Genomic DNA, 21,552 nt, shown 5'->3' on the forward strand with positions numbered 1-21,552 from the left:
TGGCTAAACCGAATGGAAGAGCCACAAACTGGTAATGCTTGCCTAGGAAAGTGAACCTGAGGAACTGATGATGATCTTTGTGGATAGGGATATGCAGGTACGCATCCTTTAGATCTACGGTAGTCATATATTGACCTTCCTGGATCATAGATAAGATTGTCCGAATGGTCTCCATCTTTAATGATGGGACTCTAAGGAATCTGTTTAGAATTTTTAGATCCAGGATTGGTCTGAAAGTTCCTTCTTTTTTGGGAACCACAAACAGGTTTGAGTAAAAACCCAGACCTTGTTCTGCAATTGGAACTGGGTATATCACTCCCATCATATGTAGATCTTCTACACAGCGTAAGAATGCCTCTTTCTTTGTCTGGTCTGTAGACAGACGAGAAATGTGGAAACTTCCCCTTGGAGGGGAGTCCTTGAATTCTAGAAGATATCCCTGGGAAACAATCTCTAATGCCCAGGGATCGTGAACATCTCTTGCTCAGGCCTGAGCGAAGAGAGAGAGTCTGCCCCCTACTACATCCGGTCCCGGATCGGGGGCTACCCCTTCATGCTGTCTTGGTAACAGCTGCAGGCTTTTTGGCCTGTTTACACTTGTTCCAGCCCTGGTAAGGCTTCCAGGTTGCCTTGGGCTGTGAAGCGTTACCCTCTTGCTTTGCAGCTGTAGAGGCTGAAGCCGGACCGCTCCTGAAGTTACGAAAGGAACGAAAATTAGCTTTGTTTCTAGCCTTAAAGGGCTTGTCCTGAGGGAGAGCATGGCCCTTTCCTCCGGTGATTTCTGAAATAATCTCTTTCAATTCTGGCCCGAAAAGGGTCTTTCCCTTGAAAGGGATATTTAATCATTTGGATTTTGACGACACATCGGCCGACCATGACTTGAGCCAAAGCGCTCTGCGCGCCATAATGGCGAAACCTGAATTTTTTGCCACTAACTTAGCTAATTGCAAGGCGGCGTCTGTGATAAAAGAATTAGCTAGCTTTAGAGCCTTAATTCTATCATAATTTCGTCATATGAGGTCTCCGTCTGGAGCGACTCCTCCAGCGCCTCAAACCAGAAAGCAGCTGCAGTAGTTACAGAAATAATGCAGGCAATAGGTTGGAGAAGGAAACCTTGTTGAACAAAAATTTTCTTAAGTAAACCTTCTAATTTTTTATCCATAGGATCTTTAAAAGCACAACTGTCTTCAATTGGTATGGTTGTGCGCTTAGCAAGTGAAGAAACAGCCCCCTCTACCTTAGGGACCGTCTGCCACGAGTCCCGCCTGGGGTCAGTTATGGGGAACATTTTCTTAAAAATAGGGGGGGGGGGGACAAAAGGGACACCTGGTCTATCCCACTCCCTAGTAACAATATCCGCAACCCTTTTAGGGATTGGAAACGCATCAGTGTATACAGGGACCTCTAGGTACTTGTCCATTTTACACAATTTCTCTGGGACCACCATAGGGTCACAATCATCCAGAGTGGCTAATACCTCCCTGAGCAATACGCGGAGGTGTTCCAGTTTAAATTTAAACGCTAATGAATCTGACTCTGCCTGATGAGAAACCTTTCCTGAGTCGGAAATTTCTCCCTCAGACATCAAAAAGGCCGCAAGGGAATTATCCATGACTGTCGCTAGTTGTTGCAATGTAATAGGGGCAGACGCACTAGAAGTACTAGGCATCTCTTGAGCGGGCGTAACTGGTTGTGACACATGGGGAGAGGTAGGCGGACTATCCTATACCTTCAGTCTGAGAATCATCTAGGGCCACACTTTTAAGTGCAACAATATGATCTTTAAAGTGTATAGACATATTAGTGCAATTGGGACACATTCTGAGAGGGGGTTCCACCATGGCTTCTAAACACATTGAACAAGGATTTTCCTTAGTGTCAGACATGTTTAACAGACTAGTAGCATACACAAGCAGGCTTGGAAAACACTTTAATCAAATAAAAAACACAATTTGAAAAAAACGTTACTGTGCCTTTAGGAAATAAAAAGCACACAATTTTACAAAACAGTGAAAAATGCACCAATCCTTTTGAAATTTTCACAGTATGTACCTAAGGCTTTAATATGATTGCACAGCAAGTTTCAGAATGATTAACCCCTTAATGCCCAAACCGGAGCAGCCTAAAGCCAACAACCGGTTAATTAACTACAGCACCTTGCCACAGCTTACTGCTGTGGCCCTACCTGCCCTTAGCGATCAGTTTTGGGGAAATAAAGCTTCTTCTAGGCCCTCAATCAGCAGCTGGACCCTCCATGTGAAGCAGCATGAGACAGTCTCTCAATTCTAAGTGCGCATCTGAGGCGCGAAATTAGGCCCCTCCCACTCCACTCCGGAGTTGTGAGGCCTACAAAAATCACTTCTAAGTGACTAAATTTATGCCATGTGGAAAATAACCCCAGTAAAACACTCCAAAGTGCTTAAAAAGGTGTCTCCAACGAGTATTTCTTAAATAAATAATCGATTGCCCTGCATTAGTGTCAACCAGCCTATTTAGCCCTGTCATGTAAGCATTCAATTCTATACTAAGTCTCAGAACATAGCTTACCCTCCCCACATGGGGATCTTGTCAGTCTTCTAGCATTATCTCAGTCTTGTCTAGAAATAAATGACTGAACATACCTCATTGCAGTCAAGCCTGCAAACTGTTCCCCCCAACTGAAGTTTTCTGGTACTCCTCAGTCCTGTGTGGGAACAGCCCGTAGAGAGACCCTAGTGCTTAGAGCCGGCAAAGAGAATGACTGGGGGGTGGAGCTAGAGGGGGCTATATGGACAGCTCTGCTGTGTGCTCTCTTTGCCACTTCCTCTAGGGAATGAGAATATCCCACAAGTAAAGGATGAATCCGTGGACTGGATACACCTTGCAAGAGAAAAGTGTGTTTAATAGGAGCGCCTAAGGAGTATGTGAATATCCTGATGCTAATGCAGTTTATCCCTCAAGGTAAACCAAATGATATGCAAAGTAGAAATAGAATTAGCAGCGCTGAAAGCACGGATATAGTAAATCCGTGCTTTCAGCGCTGCTAATTTTATTTCTACTTTACAACTGTATGTCTAACTGATTAGGTAACACCAATCTATCCTATACTAACCTGGTAATGATGGATGCTCTATGAGTATGGCCGGGATATGACTGAAACTGTTTGCGTTACTATTAAGGTGTTGTTTGTTACATTTTTAGTATTTTGTAACAAAACTGCATTTTTATATTTGAATTATCTGAGCCATACCATTCTTCTTTGTCTGATCATCTCTTATCGATAAGGGTCTATCTAGACCTCTCACAGTTTCCTAGTAAGGATTTAATAATGCCATAGTAATATTTACAGACTTATAAAGAAATACCATTATATCTTGTACTGGTCCTGTAATGTCACGAGGGATAATTTTATATAGGTTGAAAAAATGAAGTAAACTAACAGCAAATTTTAAAAAAAAAAAACATTAAAATAATTGTAGTCCATAAAAATAATATTCCTATTATAATCAGCCCACTGATGACTTCAACTAATGTAACATCTCACCATTTGGCATTTCCGGACCACGATGCAATGATAGATACTGCATGTCTGGGTCGGACAGTACAGAGCCTGGGAAGGGATGTGGTTCAGTGCACAGCTGTAACTGCTGCTCCAGAGACTGGATGTGAGCAACATGGGTCAAAACCAAACCCTTCTGTAATAGAAGGAACAAAAGAATAAAAAAATTACACACACACACATATATATATATATGAGAGAGAGAGAGAGAGAGAGAGATGTAGACAGAAAAAAACACTCATTTGTTTTATGTATATTCAGTGACCCTGCAGTTGCATTACACTATCAAGATTACGGGGCCGATTTATCATGCTCCGTATGGAGCTTGATGCCCCTTGTCTCCGGCGAGCCTGAAGGAAACAGAAGTTATGAAGCAGCGGTCTAAAGACCGCTGCTCCATCACCTGTCCGTTTGCTCTGGTGGACAGAAATCAACTCTATCAGATACGATCGGGCCGATTGACACCCCCTGCTAGCTGCTGATTGCCCACGAATCTGTAGGGGGCGGCATTGCACAAGCAGTTCACAAGAACTGCTGGTGCAATGATAAATGCAGACAGCGTATGCTGTCGGCATTTATCGATGTGCGGCGGACATGATTCGCTACATTGTATCATGTCCGCTCGCACAATAATAAAGCTACCCCCTTAGATCAATTCTGTTCCGCCTAAGACACTGGTTTTCAAACCTGTTTCAGAACTACTTTGGGTGAGAGGAGGTAAAATAACCATGGTTACTAATCAGCTGATTGTTTCACTTGTGCTCCAGTTCAGATATCCACAAAAGCTGGCCTGTTAGTAAGGCCTGAGGACAGGTTTGAAAACCAGTGGCCTAAGACATGGGGCTTACAAGCTACTTGTGGTGTTTTTCATCGTTCTCTGAACCCACCACTCATAATGTGTGTCACTGATATCTGTCAGGAATCCCTGAATATCCCTTCACATGTATATATTTTATTAAGTAGACAACCCAAAGTCTAGGCCTATTTTGGTATATTTCATGCCACCATTTCACCGCCAAATGCGATCAAATTAAAAAAATAAATTGTTCACTTTTTCACAAATATTAGGTTTCTCACTGAAATTATTTACAAACAGCCTGTACAATTATGGCAAAAATGGTTGTAAATACTTCTCTGGGATCCCCTTTGTTCAGAAATAGCAGACATTTGTGGATTTGGCGTTGCTTTTTGGTAATTAGAAGGACGGTAAACGCTGCTACGCACCACACTTGTATTATGCTCAGCAGTGAAGGGGTAAAGTAGGTAGCTTGAAGGGTTAATTTTAGCTTTAGTGTAGAGATACCACTTGACACATCGCACCCCTTGATTCCTCCCTGGCCCCTCTCAAACAGCTCTCTTCCCTCCCCCACCTCACCGCCATCTTAAGTACTGGCAGAAAGTCTGCCAGTACTAAAATAAAATGCTTTCTTTTTTTTTCTTTTTTTTTTTAAGTATATATTCTAGAGTGTAGGATCCCTCCTTAGCCCCAACCTCCCTGATATGCCCCACAACAGCTCTCTAACCCTCCCCCCTCTTTTTGCCGCCAAGTTGGGTACCGGCAGCTATCTGCCAGTACCCAGTTTGTTAGATTTTGAGCATTTTTGAGTTGTTTTTTTTTTTAATTAAAAAAGCCCTGAAATATGGCCCATTTTTAGTTCAGTGGTTGCAAATGGTGGCTACATTTAGCCACCAATCATCAAGCGCTACCCAGGCTTTGGTTATCAACTAAACCTTTCTTAAATTGTAATACCTTGTAAGTAATTCAATTAGTGTCACTGCTAAAAAAAGCTACCACCCCAAGCAAAATCCAGCAACTGTAACCCCGGGAAGCAGGGAGCTGTAAAAAGGCTGCCGAATGTTCTCTCCTTTACAAATATAGTGGCTGACTTTCCAAGTTGCCTACCTTTAGAAAGCAGCAGCATGTGCAGTAATGCAAGCTACGCAATGTGGCCCCTCCATTTGAATTGGGATACATTTAGGATTTTGTCTATCAACAAGAACAAAGGTCCCATTTATGGAGGGGATGAAGATAAGGAAATTGATTTAATAAATTATAGAATGTATTGCCATAAGAACCCAAATTTCACCTGAAACTTGCACCCAAATTCATCATAAAAAAGGTAGTATTTTTTTTTTTTTGCTTTGCTTTTTTAAGTGGTGAAGTTTAAAGGCAAAAACAAAAACAAATCTTGTTAAACATTGAGTATATCCCCAGGAGCAGTGTTTCTGTTTAAAGGGATAGTTTATTCTAACATTTTCTCCCCTTTAATTTGTTTCCAATAATTCATTTTGCAGGAGTGTATTAAATTGTTTACAAATAACTCCTTTGCCTTTATATCGGCATTTTAAATAGCCGATTTTGAAATTACACTCACAGTGGGAGGTGGAAGAGATAAAGTTCTAAAATATTAATTTTCAATTGTACAGAGACAGAAATAAGAAAGGGAAGCATTTGATTGATAAGATAAGGATGTCTGATTCGTCTGCAACTTTAGCCTATTTTGATTGGTTGTGGTTTCAAGAGTAAATCCAGCTACTTAATTTACAAAAAGAAACTTAAATGACCAATTTCTCATACACTGGTATTTACAATTAGGAACACATTAAGGGGAAAAAAACTTTACAGTAAACTGTTCCTTTAAACTGGTTGCTGCCTAGAATCTCTAGTTAGCTGCCTTTTAATCCAAACACTATGTTCTAAACAGAGAATAAATGAATTATTAATGTTAAAATAAGTATCTACAGGGGGGCGGAGCCAACTGCCAAAGTGATAGGACACAGCTTGCAGGAGCTCTGGCTCTATCTCTTATTGGGGGTAATTTTAATGTATTTCGTTATAATTCCGATATATGACTTTTTACACCCCTGGATGGTGTTTTACCCCAACAAGTCTGAGAGGTATTGACACAACTGGACACCCTACTTTGGAGCTTTGATTGACTGCGTAGGTATAGAGAACGGACACAATATCACAACGGCAGGTTGAGATGATTACCGAAGAGCAAATGTCACGCCGTTGCTAGGGGTGCGGCATCTCCTTCCTGCTCGTTGCCAGGGGCAGTGTCGGCTCAGGATGCGTGCAGCGCTGACGTCATCGCCGCACGCTCCTGATGCTGGTGGGTCCTCACTGGCGCGAATCCTGCGCCTATTTATACTGCTCACTAACGATCTGTCACTGCCCAAGTATAGGTGTCATTATGTGTGCTCCTGGGTGTGACAGATTGTTCTATCTATTGATTTACTGCTGCCGACTCCTGCCTGCTTACTTACTACTGTACCTGGTTAACCCCTGAATTGCTGGACTGATTTACTGCTGCTAATTCCTGCCTGTTTACCGACTACTCTACCTGGTTAACCCCTAAATTGCTGGACTGATTACTGCTGCCGATTCCTGCCTGTTTACTGACTACTCTACCTGGTTAACCCCTAAATTGCTGGACTGTTATACTGTTGCTGATTCCTGCCTGCCTACTGATAACTCTACCTGGTTAAACCCTAAATTGCTGGTCTCTCTCTTTGTTGCCGAACCCTGCCTGCCTGACCATTCTAGTGGTGTGCCCTTGGACTGCTCTGTTGTTGCTGCTGGGGACTGTCCTGCCTGTGGCGAGTGCCACTCTCCTCATCTTACTACTTTCTTGCTCTGGGATATTCCCTATCATTCCGGCTCGACGCCGGGATAACAAGACTACTGGCCAAGTTTGGTCTGATAGAGGAGTATCCCACAAGCATTACAGCAAAAGTCTACAGATTTGCTATGTGAGACATGGGAGGAACAGGTATATGGTCTAAGCCCCAGGATAATGCACTTCTTTGAAAACGGCGTCACCTTGCAAGATCGTCAAGATGGCGACGAAAAATTGGAGGACCTCAGAGATAATCAGGAACTCTCTGTACTACAGGTGGGTCATCCAACTCAGGATCCTTATACTCTTATTACGGAGCTGACTACACTGCTTGATAATTTCGGACAGCAGCTTATAGCTGAGATAGAACCAGCGCTACGTCCACCGCAACCTGCACACATAGCAGAAACAGAACCGCTTCCTATAGAGGCTGCTACGCAGATGCTACCCATTCCTAGCCCAACTAGATGGCGGAGCAAGCTAATCACATCAGATGGTGAATATGCCACGATGGTGACGGAGGTGAGCTTCGGTTGGAGGCTGGACACTTTTGCAGGCAAACTTTTAGTGATGGTTGTTCTCACGCTAAACCAAACAGTTGAATCTGCCACTACACCCCAACTTCAAGAAGAGGTTTATCAATTAGGTGCTACTGGCTGTGATGGTGCAATAAGAAAATTTATGCTTACCTGATAAATTTGTTTCTTTTTAGACACGATGAGTCCACGGATTTCATCCTTACTTGTGGGATTACGCCTCCTGGTCAGCAGGAGGAGGCAAAGAGCACCACAGCAGAGCTGTATATATAGCTCCTCCCTTCCCTCCCACTCCAGTTATTCGACCGAAGTTAGGAAGAGAAAGGATAAGCCAAGGGGCAGAGGTGTCTGTACAAAATTAATAACCTGTCTCATAGAACAGGGCAGGCCATGGACTCATTGTGTCTAAAAAGAAACAAATTTATCAGGTAAGCATAAATTTTCTTTTCTTTTTAAAGACACGATGAGTACACAGATTTCATCCTTACTTGTGGGATACAATACCAAAGCTAGAGAACACGGATGAAAAGGGAGGGACAAGACAGGGAACCTAAACTGAAGACACCACTGCTTGAAGAACCTTTCTCCCCAAAACAGCCTCAGCCGAATCGAAGGTATCAAATTTGTAAAATTTAGAAAAAGTGTGAAGAGAAGACCAAGTTGCAGCCTTGCAAAGCTGCTCAACTGAAGCCTCATTTTTGAATGCCCATGAGGAAGCAACCGCCCTAGTGGAATGAGCCGTAACCCTTTCAGAAGGCTGCTGTCCAGCAGTCTTATATGCAAAGGGGATGATACTCCTCAACCAAAAAGAGAGGTAGCTGTAGCTTTCTGACCCTTACGTTTTCCAGAAAAAATTACAAACAGAGAAGAAGACTGACAAAAATCCTTAATTGCTTGTAAGTAAAACTTCAAAGCATGGACCACGTCCAAATTATGCAGAAGCCTTTCCTTCTGAGAAGGATTAGGACACAAGGAAGGAACAACCATCTCCTGATTAACGTTCTTCTCCGAAACAACCTTAGGAAGAAAACCAAGTTTAGTACGTAACACCACCTTATCCAAATGAAAAATAAGGTAAGGCAAATTAAATTGTAATGCCGAAAGCTCAGACACTCTTCGAGCAGAAGAAATGGCAACAAGAAATAAAACTTTCCAAGACAACAACTTAATAGCTATGGAATGCATAGGTTCAAACCGAACCCCTTGAAGAACTTTAAGAACTAAATTCAAACTCCATGGAGGAGCAATTGGATTAAACACAGACCTGATTCCAATCAAAGCCTGATAAAAGGATTAAACATCTGGGACATCTGCCAGATGCTTGTGTAACAAAATAGATAAAGTGGAGATCTGATCCTTTAGGGAACTCGCTGATAAACCCTTCTCCAATCCTCCTTGGAGAAAAGACAAAATTCTGGGAATCCTAACTCTACTCCATGAGTAGCTCTTGGAATCACACCAATAAAGATATTTACGCCATATCTTATGGTAAATCTTCCTAGTTACAGGCTTACGTGCCTGAATTAAGGTATCTACGACTGAATCAGAGAAACCTCGCTTGGATAGAATTAAGCGTTCAATCTCCAAGCCCTTGGATTCGCACCAAAAAAGATATTTACGCCAAACCTGAATCAAAGTGTCTATGACTGAGTCAGAAAAACCTCGCTTGACTAGGATCAGCCGTTCAATCTCCAAGCAGTCAGCTTCAGAGACCTAGAATTGAATGATGGAAGGGTCCCTGAATCCGAAGGTCCTTTCGAAGCGGAAGCCTCCAAGGAGGTAGAGACGACATCTCTACCAGGTCTGCATACCAGATCCTGCAAGGCCAGACTGGTGTTATGAGAATCACTGAAGCCCTTTCCTGTTTGATCCGGGCAATCACTCGAGGAAGGAGAGCAAATGGAGGAAACAGATATGCTAGATTGAAGGAACAAAGGGCTGCCAGAGCATCTATCAGAACCGCCTGAGGATCTCTGAAACTCGACCCGTACCTCAAAAGTTTGGCATTCTACCTGGATGCCATGAGATCCAACTCCGGCTGACCCCATTTGAGGATCAGACTGGAGAACACGTCCGGATGAAGATCCCACTCACCCGGATGAAAAGTCTGTCTGCTCAGAAAATCCACCTCCCAGATGTCCACCCCTGGGATATGAATTGCCGACAGACAACAAGAATGGGTCTCCGCCCACTGAATTATTGTGGAGAACTTTGTCATCGCCAAGGAACTCCTTGTTCCTCCCCGATGATTGATGTAGGAAACTGACGTTATGTTGTCCGACTGGAACCTGATAAACTGAGCCGAAGCCAGCTGAGGCCAGGCCAGAAGAGCATTGTAGAGCGCTCTCAGTTCCAGAATGTTTATGGGTAAAAAAGACTCCGACGCAGACCATATCCCTTGATCCTTCAAGGAGCCCCAAACTGCTCCCCACCCCAGAAGGCTGGCATTTGGTGTAACAATCTCCCGGGAAGGTCTGCGAAAACACGATCCCTGGGAGAGAAGATCTAGAGACAACCACCAAAGAAGAGACTCCTTTGTCTCCTGTGCCAAGAGAAGTTGAGGGGACAAGTCCAAATAATCTCCGTTCCATTGTTTCAGTATGTCCAACTGCAAAGCTCTGATAAGAAAATGAGCAAACGGGACAATGTCCATTGCCGCCACCATCAGACATTAACTCCATGCACTGAGCCACTGAATGGCGAGGAGAAGATTGCAGAGCTAGACAAGTATCAATAAACTTTAATTTCCTGACCTCTGTCAGAAAAATCTTTATAAACAGAATCTACTATGGATCCTAGGAAAGTCCCGCTTGAGTGTGGGCCTAAGGAATTTTTTCTAAAATCACCTTCCATACCGAAGATTTTAGGAAGGATAATCCCAAGTCCGTGTGGGACCCCTTGCTAGTTGAAAAGAGGTAGCCGGAACTAGAATGTCGTCTAGGTAAGGCGCCACTACAACACCCTTTGCATGAAGCCCCATCAACAGAGATCCCCAAACCGCTGTGAAGATTCTGGGGCTGTGGCAGGACCAACGGAAGAGCCACAAACTGGTAATGTTTGTCCAGAAAAACAAACAATAAGAACTTGAGATGATCCCTGTGAATGGGAACGTAGATATGCGTCCTTTAAAACCACTAAGGTCATAAATTGAAGGACCTACACTAAGAAATCTGTCTAGAGTATTGTTTTATATGGTCCCCACTCCCAGGTAGAGGACGAATCAAATATTAAACTGATAAAAACAGATACTACACTTGATCTTAGCCAAAAAGCCGAAGATCTAAAAAGTGGTCTGGAGTAGAAAAACCCAGACCCCGAACCAGTATTGGAACTGGAACAAGCACTCCCATATCTGAGAGTTCTTCTAGGCAGAGTAAGACTGCCTTTCCTTTAGTCTGATCTGCAAATAATCTTGCAAAAGAAAACTGCTTTGTATCCCTGGGACACACTTTAACTATCTCCCAGAGACCATGAACATCTTGAACCCAAGCCTGAACGAAGATGGAAAGTCTGCCCCCTACAAGGCCTAATCCCGGATTGAGGGCACAACCTTCATGCTGTCCTTGATTGACAGCAAACTATTTGGATTTTTTTTTATTTTAATTCTCTAAAATGTCAAAAGAGAACAATTCCGCCAAGCCGGGTCCCAACAAGGTCTCCCTTGAAAGAAAACGCTAGAAGCGTAGACCTAGAGCGCACCTCCGTAGAACAAGGCTCTAACCATAAGACTATTTAAACTGAAACAGAGAAAACGTATAAAAATGTCTGAATGGAGTACTGATAAAGCGCGGGTAATAAACCGCGCAGCTCATTAAAAGCCCTTATCAGATCCTGGACCTTATCCAGAGGAGTTAATGACTTAGTAGCATCAGACCAATATGCCGTCATACCAGTGACTGTAACAAAGTACACAGCTGGATTATTGCCCATAGGACCTTTGAAAAACCCAACTATCCTTCAATGGTATAGTAGGACTCCTAGCTAAGATGGAAACTACTCCTTCCACCCTAGGAAAAGATTGCCCAGCCTCTGTAGTTGAAACGGCTATGGGAAACTTTTTTTTATATATAGGGAATGCGGATGAGCATAGATTATACCGACTGTGTCGGAGTCGCCCAGAGTAGCTAAAACCTCCTAAAGTAACAAATGGGGGAAAACAAGCTAAAATAAATAAATAAAATAAAGATATTGTTCCATCTGAGACTGGAAATCTCTCTCCAATAATTCCCAAGTATCTTCCTCCTTTCAGAAAACCGGGAAGAAACTGTCATGACAGAATCTACTGAATCAATCAAGTTTCTATTTTAAATTATAGAAAAAAAAATTCTTCAAATAAATGTTTTCTATCATAAGTAAAAAACATAAAATGTCTGCAATTGCAGAATAACTCCTGGCGGGGTTAAAGGAAGCGCAGAGCACTGCATGTGGGCCATAATTTGTATACTATAGGAGAAATTGAGGCACAGCCTGACCACTTGTCAATTAGTTCCTGAACAGCAGGGGTCTTAGAAATAAAAGGCTCAGAAAAAGTGAAAATTTTACAATAAAAATTAACACATGAAAACTTTACTGTCTCCTTAAAATTTAAAATGTAACTTTATTTTCAAATCTAGAATTACATAGTCACTGTAGCACCAAACTACCCCTCAGCTAAACCTTGCTGAGGTGCCCAGTAGACCCAAAACTTTATGCTCTTTGAGTACATAACGTTAAAAAACAGTCCAGCTTTTAGAATAAAAGTCTGTTTGTGTATGACAGTAACTCTAGAACATTGATCTTTAGGTAGAACAGTAACTTTGTACAATTCGCTCTCCTTTTAGATGAGAATCGTTGTACAAATCGTGTAAAAGAGTTGTAACAGGACAGCAACGCAGTTTTAACACTGTCCGGGTCCCCCTTACTAATGAACACAATACACTGTCAAACAGCAGGAGAGGAAAAAGCGAGCAGTCCACAGAAATGGCACCACACGAGGCTCCGCCCATCGTGGGCGTAACAATCATGTAGCTCCCGGTCGCCATTAGTACAGTTATAACTACGCCACCGGAAGCTAACTGCGTCATCCGAAACTTGGGGTCAAACTTGGCTACCGCTTCCGTATCAAAGCCCATTCGAATAAAGTGTAAGCCTATCACTTCCCACTGAAATCAATTTACCCTCAGCTCAAGTGATCCCCAAAGTAAGCAGCGAGCTCCTTAGCCCATCAAGGGCGTAACAACCCTGGAGCTCCCGGTTACTATTAACAGTGTTATAATGCCACCGGGAGCCAACTGAGACGTCATAAACATGGGGACAAATCTGGCTACTGCTTTTCTCTTACCACAGCTCAGCCAAATGATGTTTAAACAATCTCACCTTCCACTGAGTTCTAGTTACCCTCAGGGCAAGAGATCCCCCAAATTCTCCTTTAGCCCCTGCTAAGAAGGTGCTGTCTGAAGGTCCCTCCTTTTACATGTAGGAGTTCTTACCAAATAAATTAAGTGCTCCACTTCTCTGAGATCCATTTATTGACCCAGAATAATAAAGTCAGCACTTACCTCAAATGCTGCCCGACAGCAGGACAGTCCAGCAGGTGTAAGAGGTCCTCTCCCTCCCATAGCCCTGTGGAATAAGATAAGCCTGAGTTAAATGTGCTTAGGCTATCTATATTAGGGAAGCAACATGTATAGGAGGCGCAGTGAGAATTATGTCCCACCAGTTCCTATTGCTTTAAAGCCACCAAAAGCTCTACTGTAGAGACTGATCTAGTCTAGGCTACACCCTAGCACAAAGTAGCACTCTCTGGCACTACTTTAAAAATAATAAACACTTGATTGAAGAATCTTTTTTAACACCTCATTTTGCCCTCTCCTATCTACTAACGCAGGCAAAGAGAATGACTGGAGTGGGATGGAAGGGAGGAACTATATATACAGCTCTGCTGTGGTGCTCTTTGCCTCCTCCTGCTGACCAGGAGGCGTAATCCCACAAGGATGAAATCCGTGGACTCATCGTGTCTTTAAAAAGAAAAGGCCACAATTCATATCGATCACGGCAACTCCCTCCCAGATGTGGTTCAGGGTAATGATTGTTGTGGGCATAGGCTAAAAGGAACGGTAAAAGGGCTACCAACCAAGTCTCAGAAAAACGCTCCTTCGGGACTGAGATCTTCATAAAGGGACCCTAGAACCTCATTTATGATGTTACTATATATTTACCTCTAGATATTGCTCGAGACTCTAATAGTATTTATGGACTCTGATACTACTTCCATTGTACCCATTTCAGAGTGAAGGTAGTACTCTTATGCCCATTGAGTCATTATTACTGTGCTTAATTATAGGAAATACATTCTATATGTCTAGGTTGTTCTGTAACTAATGTGATGCTACCCAGCTACAGTATTGTCCACCAATAGTGCATGTATATTTCTAGACGCTATAGACCACTGATAAGTTCATATTTATTTATCTATAGCGACTAACTAAGTCTTACAAGATTGCTGGCTGTGGAGATCCATATAATGAGAGGTGGTGTATGCATCTGGTCCTCCCAATCAGCTAAAATAATTTACCTAGCTCTGCGATCAAGTGTAGGGTGAGTGGAATCCACTACTGTGAAGCTGTGCCACTGCATTGCCACTTGCCAGGGCTAATGCGTTGGTTTGCAACTTCATTAGACTGTTCAGCCCTATTATAGTTGTTTTGTTGAGCTTTATAAGTGTTATTTACTTTATAATGTACATTCTTGAATCTAGCATAAGGTTATACTGTTTACATGCTTTGTTTCTTAGTGGTTCAGATCCAGCAGAATACCCATTTTTGTATAGCTACATTAAAAGCAAATGTTGATAATAATTTGGGGCATGAAATAAACTATATGTTTGCTTATTGTGCAATGTATATGTCTATTGAGATAGGAGGGATAGCAGACTTGTTCTAGAATACCCATTTTTGCATAGCTCCATTATAAAGCAAGTGCTGATAATAATTTAGGGCATGAAATAAAAAACATGTTTGCTTATTGTGCGATGTATATGTCTATTGAGATAGGAGAGATAGTAGACTTGTTCTAGTTAAGTATTAGAGCTTACACCCTATTAGCCATATAATGCCTATAATCTATTCTACTCTGTTGTGAGAGATTCCTCTCTAGCTGTCTGCGGTCGGGGCGGCTTGAGTGGTTCTATTTATTTATATTAGACATTTAATCTTACATGCATTTTGGCTTTAGTCTTTAGGTTCATCATGCTTAGCTAACATGGATTTCATTAGTTTGAATACTCTCAATAGGAGTATATCTTGAACTCCAAATATCTGTTTGGCCTTACATATTCCTGTCTATATACCATATAGGCATTAGCATCCACATAGCACTTCCTAGTTCTCCCTATAGAGTACGGGTATGACCTTATCACTCACCATTTACAGAGGGGACTCGGACATGTACATTTTACCTCTCTATATGTGCCGTCCCAATAAGATAAGATATATCTTTGTTTAAGATACTGAACTGTCGGTAGTGAGAAAAAAGGAAATGTATGCTTACCTGATAAATTAATTTCTTCTACGATATGACGAGTCCACAGATTTCATCCTTACTTGTGGGATTTATCCTCCTGCTAACAGGAAGTGGCAAAGAGCACCACAGCAGAGCTGTATATATAGCTCCTCCCTTCCCTCCACCTCCAGTCATTCGACCGAAGTTAGGAAGAGAAAGGAAAAGCCAAAGGTGCAGAGGTGACTGAAGTTTATAAAAAATATAATATAATCAAAACCTGTCTTAAAAATAACAGGGTGGGCCGTGGACTCGTCATATCGTAGAAGAAATCAATTTATCAGGTAAGCATAAATTTCCTTTTCTTCTACAAGATATGACGAGTCCACGGATTTCATCCTTACTTGTGGGATACAATACCAAAGCTACAGGACACGGATGAAAGGGAGGGACAAGACAGGAACCTAAACGGAAGGCACCACTGCTTGAAGAACCTTTCTCCCAAAACCAGCCTCAGAAGAAGCAAAAGTATCAAATTTGTAAAATTTGGAAAAAGTGTGAAGAGACGACCAAGTTGCAGCCTTGCAAATCTGTTCAACAGAAGCATAGTTTTTAAATGCCCATGAGGAAGCCACAGCCCTAGTAGAATGAGCCGTAATTCTTTCAGGAGTTTGCTGTCCAGCATTCTCATATGCCAGACAGATGATACTCTTCAGCCAAAAAGAAAGAGAGGTAGCCGTAGCTTTCTGACCCCTACACTTTCCAGAAAAAACTATGAATAATGAAGATGATTGACGGAAATCCTTAGTCGCCTGCAAGTAAAACTTCAGGGCATGGACCACGTCCAGGTTATGCAACATACACTCCTTCTTAGAAGAAGGGTTAGGACATAATGAAGGAACAACAATTTCCTGATTAATATTCTTATTAGAAACAACCTTAGGAAGGAAACCAGGTTTGGTACGTAAAACCACCTTATCAGAATGGAAGATAAGATAAGGCGATGAAAGCTCAGAAACTCTACGAGCAGAAGAAATAGCAACCAAAAACAAAACTTTCCAAGATAACAACTTAATATCTATGGAATGCATGGGTTCAAACGGAACCCCTTTAAGAACATTAAGAACTAAATTCAAATTCAATTGGTCTAAACACAGGTTTAATTCTGGTTAGAGCCTGACAAAAAGACTGAATGTCTGGAACATTTGCCGTTTGTGTAGTAAAATTGACAAAGCAGAGATCTGTCCCTTTAAGGAACTTGCTGACAACCCTTTCTCCAATCCTTCTTGGAGAAAGGACAGAATCCTGGGAATCCTAACTCTACTCCATGAGTAGCCCTTGGATTCGCACCAACAAAGATATTTACGCCATATCTTATGGTAAATCTTTCTAGTAACAGGTTTACATGCCTGAATCAGAGTATCAATGACCGAATCAGAAAACCACCGCTTAGATAAAATCAAGCGTTCAATCTCCAAGCAGTCAGCTGCAGAGAAATTAGATTTGGATGTTGGAAAGGACCTTGAATGAGAAGGTCCTGTCTCAATGGAAGTTTCCACGGAGGCAGAGAGGACATGTCCACTAGATCTGCATACCAAGTCCTGCGTGGCCACTCAGGCGCGATTAGAATTACCGAAGCCCTCTTCTGTTTGATCAGAGCAATCACCCGGGGAAGGAGAGGAAACTGTGGAAACACATAAGCTAGGTTGAACGATCAAGGCACTGCCAAGGCATCTATCAGTTCGGCCTGAGGATCCCTTGACCTGGATCCGTATCTTGGGAGCTTGGCATTCTGTCGAGATGCCATCAGATCCAATTCCGGTCTGCCCCATCGGAGAATCAGTGAGGCAAAGACCTCCGGATGGAGTTTCCACTCCCCCGGATGAAATGCCTGTCGGCTTAAAAAGTCCGCTTCCCAGTTGTCCACTCCTGGGATGTAGATTGCTGACAGAGAACAAGAGTGGGCCTCCACCCATCGAATTATCTTGGATACTTCTGTCATTGCTAAGGAACTCCTCGTTCCTCCCTGATGATTGATGTAAGCCACAGTCGTGATGTTGTCCGACTGGAATCTGATGAATTTGGCCGAAGCCAACTGAGGCCACGCCTGAAGCGCATTGAATATTGCTCTCAATTCCAGAATATTGATTGGAAGTAGAGACTCCACCTGAGTCCATACACCCTGAGCCTTCAGGGAATTCCAGACTGCACCCCAGCCTACTAGACTGGCGTCCGTTGTCACTATCACCCACGATGGTCTGCGGAAACACGTCCCTTGGGACAGATGATCCGGCAAAAACCACCAAAGAAGAGTTTCTGGTCTCCTGGCAAAGATTTATCGGAGGAGATAAATTTGCATAGTCCCCATTCCACTGTCTGAGCATGCACAGTTGCAGTGGTCTGAGATGAAACCGAGCAAACGGAATGATGTCCATTGCCGCCACCATCAATCCAATTACCTCCATGCACTGAGCCACTGATGGCCGAGGATTGGACTGAAGGGATCGGCATGTATTTAGAATCTTTGACTTTCTGACCTCCGTCATAAAAATCTTCATGGCTATAGAATCTATCAGAGTTCCCAAGTAGGGAACCTTTGTCTGTGGAATTAGTGAACTTTTTTGTAGATTCACCTTCCATCCGTGAGTTCTCAGAAAGGACAACACTGTGTCTGTATGAGACTTTGTTAGATGATAAGTCGACGCCTGAATCAAAATATCGTCCAGATAAGGCGCCACTGCTATGCCCCGCGGCCTGAGAACCGGCAGAAGGGACCCTAGAACCTTCGTGAAGATCCTGGGTGCTGTGGCCAACCCGAAGGGAAGAGCCACTAACTGAAAATGTTTGTCCAGGAAGGAAAACCTTAGGTACTGATGATGATAATTGTGAATAGGAATATGAAGGTATGCATCCTTCAAGTCCACAATAGTCATATATTGACTCTCCTGGATCATTGGTAAAATTGTTTGCATAGTCTCCATCTTGAAAGATGGGACTCTGAGAAACTTGTTTAGACTCTTGAGATCTAAAATAGGTCTGAACGTTCCCTCTTTTTTGGGAACCACGAAAAGATTGGAGTAAAACCCCTGTCCCTGTTCCAGTCTTGGAACGGGATGAATTACTCCCATAGTAGAGAGGTCTTTTACACAACGTAAGAACGCCTCTCTTTTTATCTGGTCTACAGACAATCGTGAAAGAAGAAATCTCCCTTTTGGGAGAAAACTTTTGAATTCCAGTTGATACCTGTGGGTCACGATTTCCAGTGCCCAGGGGTCCTGAACATCTCTTGCCCAAGCCTGGGCAAAGAGAGAAAGTCTGCCCCTACTAAATCCGGTCCCGGATCGGGGGCTGCCCCTTCACGCTGTCTTGGTAGTAGCAGCGGGCTTCTTGGGTTGTTTACCCTTGTTCCAAGCCTGGTTGGGTCTCCAGACGGACTTGGCCTGAGCAAAATTCCCTTCCTGTTTTGTGGAGGAAGAGGAAGAAGAGGGTACTCCTTTAAAGTTTCGAAAGGAACGAAAATTATTTTGTTTACCTTTCATGTTAACAGTCTTATCCTGAGGTAGAAGATGACCTTTACTTCCAGTAATGTCAGAAATTATTTCCTTCAACTCAGGCCCGAATAGGGTCTTACCCTTGAAAGGAATAGCCAAGAGCTTTGACTTAGATGACACATCAGCAGGCCACGATTTTAACCATAACTCTCTACGCGCTAAAATGGCAAATCCTGCATTTTGAGCTGCCAACCTGGCAATTTGAAAAGTGGCATCTGTGATAAAAGAATTAGCCAGCTTGAGAGCCTTAATTCTATCTAAAATATCCTCTAAAGGAGTCTCAGTCTTAAGAGACTCTTCTAAGGCATCAAACCAGAAAGCCGCTGCAGTAGTAACTGGAACAATGCAGGCTGTCGATTGTAAAAGGAAACCCTAATGAATAAATAACTTTTTTAGAAGACCCTCCAATTTCTTATCCATAGGGTCTTAGAAAGCACAGCTGTCCTCAATAGGAATAGTTGTACGCTTAGCCAGGGTAGATATAGCTCCCTCCACCTTAGGGACTATCTGCCAAGAGTCCCGAATGGTGTCCGATATGGGATACATTTTCTTAAAATTAGGAGGAGAGAACTGTATACCCGGTCTGTCCCACTCCTTCTTGATAATCTCTGAGATTCTCTTAGGAACCGGAAAAACATCAGTGTAAGCGGGAACTTCTAGATATTTGTCCATTTTACACAATTTCTCTGGTGGTACAATAATAGGGTCACAGTCATCCAGAGTCGCTAAGACCTCCCAAAGTAACAGGCGGAGATGTTCCAGCTTAAATTTAAAGGACATGACGTCCGAATCTGTCTGAGATAACACACTTCACGATTCTGAAAGTTCTCCCTCAGACAAAAGTTCCCTGACCCCCAACTCAGATCCCTGTCAGGGTACATCGGAAATAGCATCAGAGGACTCAGTATTCACATTGATTCCTGTCCTACTGCGTTTGCCCTGTAACACTGGTAACTTAGATAATACCTCTGTAAGGGTAGTTGACATAACTGCAGCCATATCCTGAAGAGTAAAAGAATTAGACGCGGCGTCGCTTGTGTGGGCGTTAAAGGTTGTGACACTTGGGGAGAATTAGGCGGCATATCCTGATTCTCTTCAGACTGAGAATCATCCTTAGGCACACTTTCTTTACATAAAATATGCTTTTACATTGTAAGGCCCTTTCAGTACAAGAGGTACACAAAGTAAGAGGGGGTTCCACAATGGCCTCTAAGCACATAGAACAAGGAGTTTCCTCAAGTTCAGACATGTTAAACAGACTAGCAATAGCCACAATAGTCGCTTTTAACCTTATTTATTGATTGAAAGAATCTTCAAAAAAAAAAATGTACTGCGCCTTTAAATAATAAAAACGCAACAATTTTTCTGTATTGCACCAAAAACGACTTTTCAGCACTAAAAATGATAATAAACAGTTCAAATTAGCCAAAAATTATTGCACAATTTGAGAAAAAATGATAAATCACATTTTAAAGTTTTAAACTTTAAAAAACGATAACAGCCCCTGCACCTTGCCACAGCTCTGCTGTGGTGCCTACCTGCCCCCAGGGTACTCAAGACTGAGTCAATAACGATCCGGTGACTGAAACTCAAACTTAGGCCCTACCGGAGCTAGTGCCTGCTGCCTCCTAGTAAGGAGAAAACTGCGTGTCTGAGTGCGCAAAATAGGCCCCGCCCACCATGGGCGTCGCATTAACTGTCTCCATAACCGCATGGGAAGCGGTTTTAATAAGCCATGTGGTCCCCTAATATCTTCACCCAAACATATCACTATGCCAAATAATAAAAAAAGAAAGTCTCTCAGCTGCCTCTCCCAGTGTCAAGCCCATATTGAGTCACATAACATAGTAATCAATATATAAACCGGTAATTTCAGTACCACCATAACCCATATAGGTCTACTGCTTCCCCTGCAGGGAATAATGTCAGCCAGTTCTGATATAACAAGTCTCCTCAGAAATAAAAGACTGAACATACCTCAATGCTGCTTGTAGCATGACACCATTCTCCACACTGAAGATTTTTCTTGCACTACCTTCAGAAGCTCTGTGGGAATCAGAATAGATTTTAGTAACGTCTGCTAAGATCATCAACATCAGGGCAGAAAAATAATCTCTTCATTCCTCTTGGGAATCCAGACTGACGATTTCTCCCTGAGGAAAATAGTACTCACCGGTACTATTTTAAAATAAAAAAATTCTTGATTGAAGAATCTAAAACTAACACCTCACTTTACCTCTTCCTATTACTAACACAGGCAAAGAGAATGACTGGAGGTGGAGGGAAGGGAGGAGCTATATATACACAGCTCTGCTGTGGTGCTCTTTGCCACTTCCTGTTAGCAGGAGGATAAATCCCACAAGTAAGGATGAAATCCGTGGACTCGTCATATCTTGTAGAAGAAAAGCCTTCTGTATTACTGCTGCCCCCCCCCCCCTATAGTTTACTTAGTGAACTGGGGATAATAGAACCACAATTGTGCTATATTCCCAAACGTTTAAATCTGTGCTCAACCATAGTGGTAATTGAAAAACCCTTCCCCTAAAATAAGAAAAAACAAAATTTATGCTTACCTGATAAATTTCTTTCTCTTGTGGTGTATCCAGTCCACGGGTTCATCCATTACTTGTGGGATATTCTCCTTCCCAACAGGAAGTTGCAAGAGGACACCCATAGCAGAGCTGTCTATATAGCTCTTCCCCTAACTGCCACCCCCAGTCATTCGACCGAAGACAAGCAAGAAAAAAGGAGAAACTATAGAGTGCAGTAGTGACAGTAGTTTAAAAATAAAAAACACCTGCCTTAAAATGACAGGGCGGGCCGTGGAC

The 21,552-nt window shown here is 42.6% G+C and overlaps 1 protein-coding gene and 1 non-coding gene across 2 annotated transcripts in view; both read right to left on the bottom strand.

The window, feature by feature from the left end:
- The window catches only part of TBKBP1 (TBK1 binding protein 1), a 694,444-nt gene that overhangs the window by 445,658 nt on the left and 227,234 nt on the right, over positions 1-21,552 (bottom strand). The window contains exon 4 of the mRNA XM_053697656.1: positions 3,524-3,674. Coding sequence (XP_053553631.1) covers positions 3,524-3,674 — 151 coding nt within the window. The remainder of the gene's footprint in view (positions 1-3,523; positions 3,675-21,552) is intronic.
- Positions 10,783-10,979, bottom strand: LOC128646312 (U2 spliceosomal RNA). Its single transcript, XR_008400267.1, has one exon. It is a non-coding gene; the product is annotated as a U2 spliceosomal RNA (small nuclear RNA).

Source organism: Bombina bombina, chromosome 1 (assembly GCF_027579735.1).
Source record: "Bombina bombina isolate aBomBom1 chromosome 1, aBomBom1.pri, whole genome shotgun sequence".
NCBI classification, from domain to species: domain Eukaryota; kingdom Metazoa; phylum Chordata; class Amphibia; order Anura; family Bombinatoridae; genus Bombina; species Bombina bombina.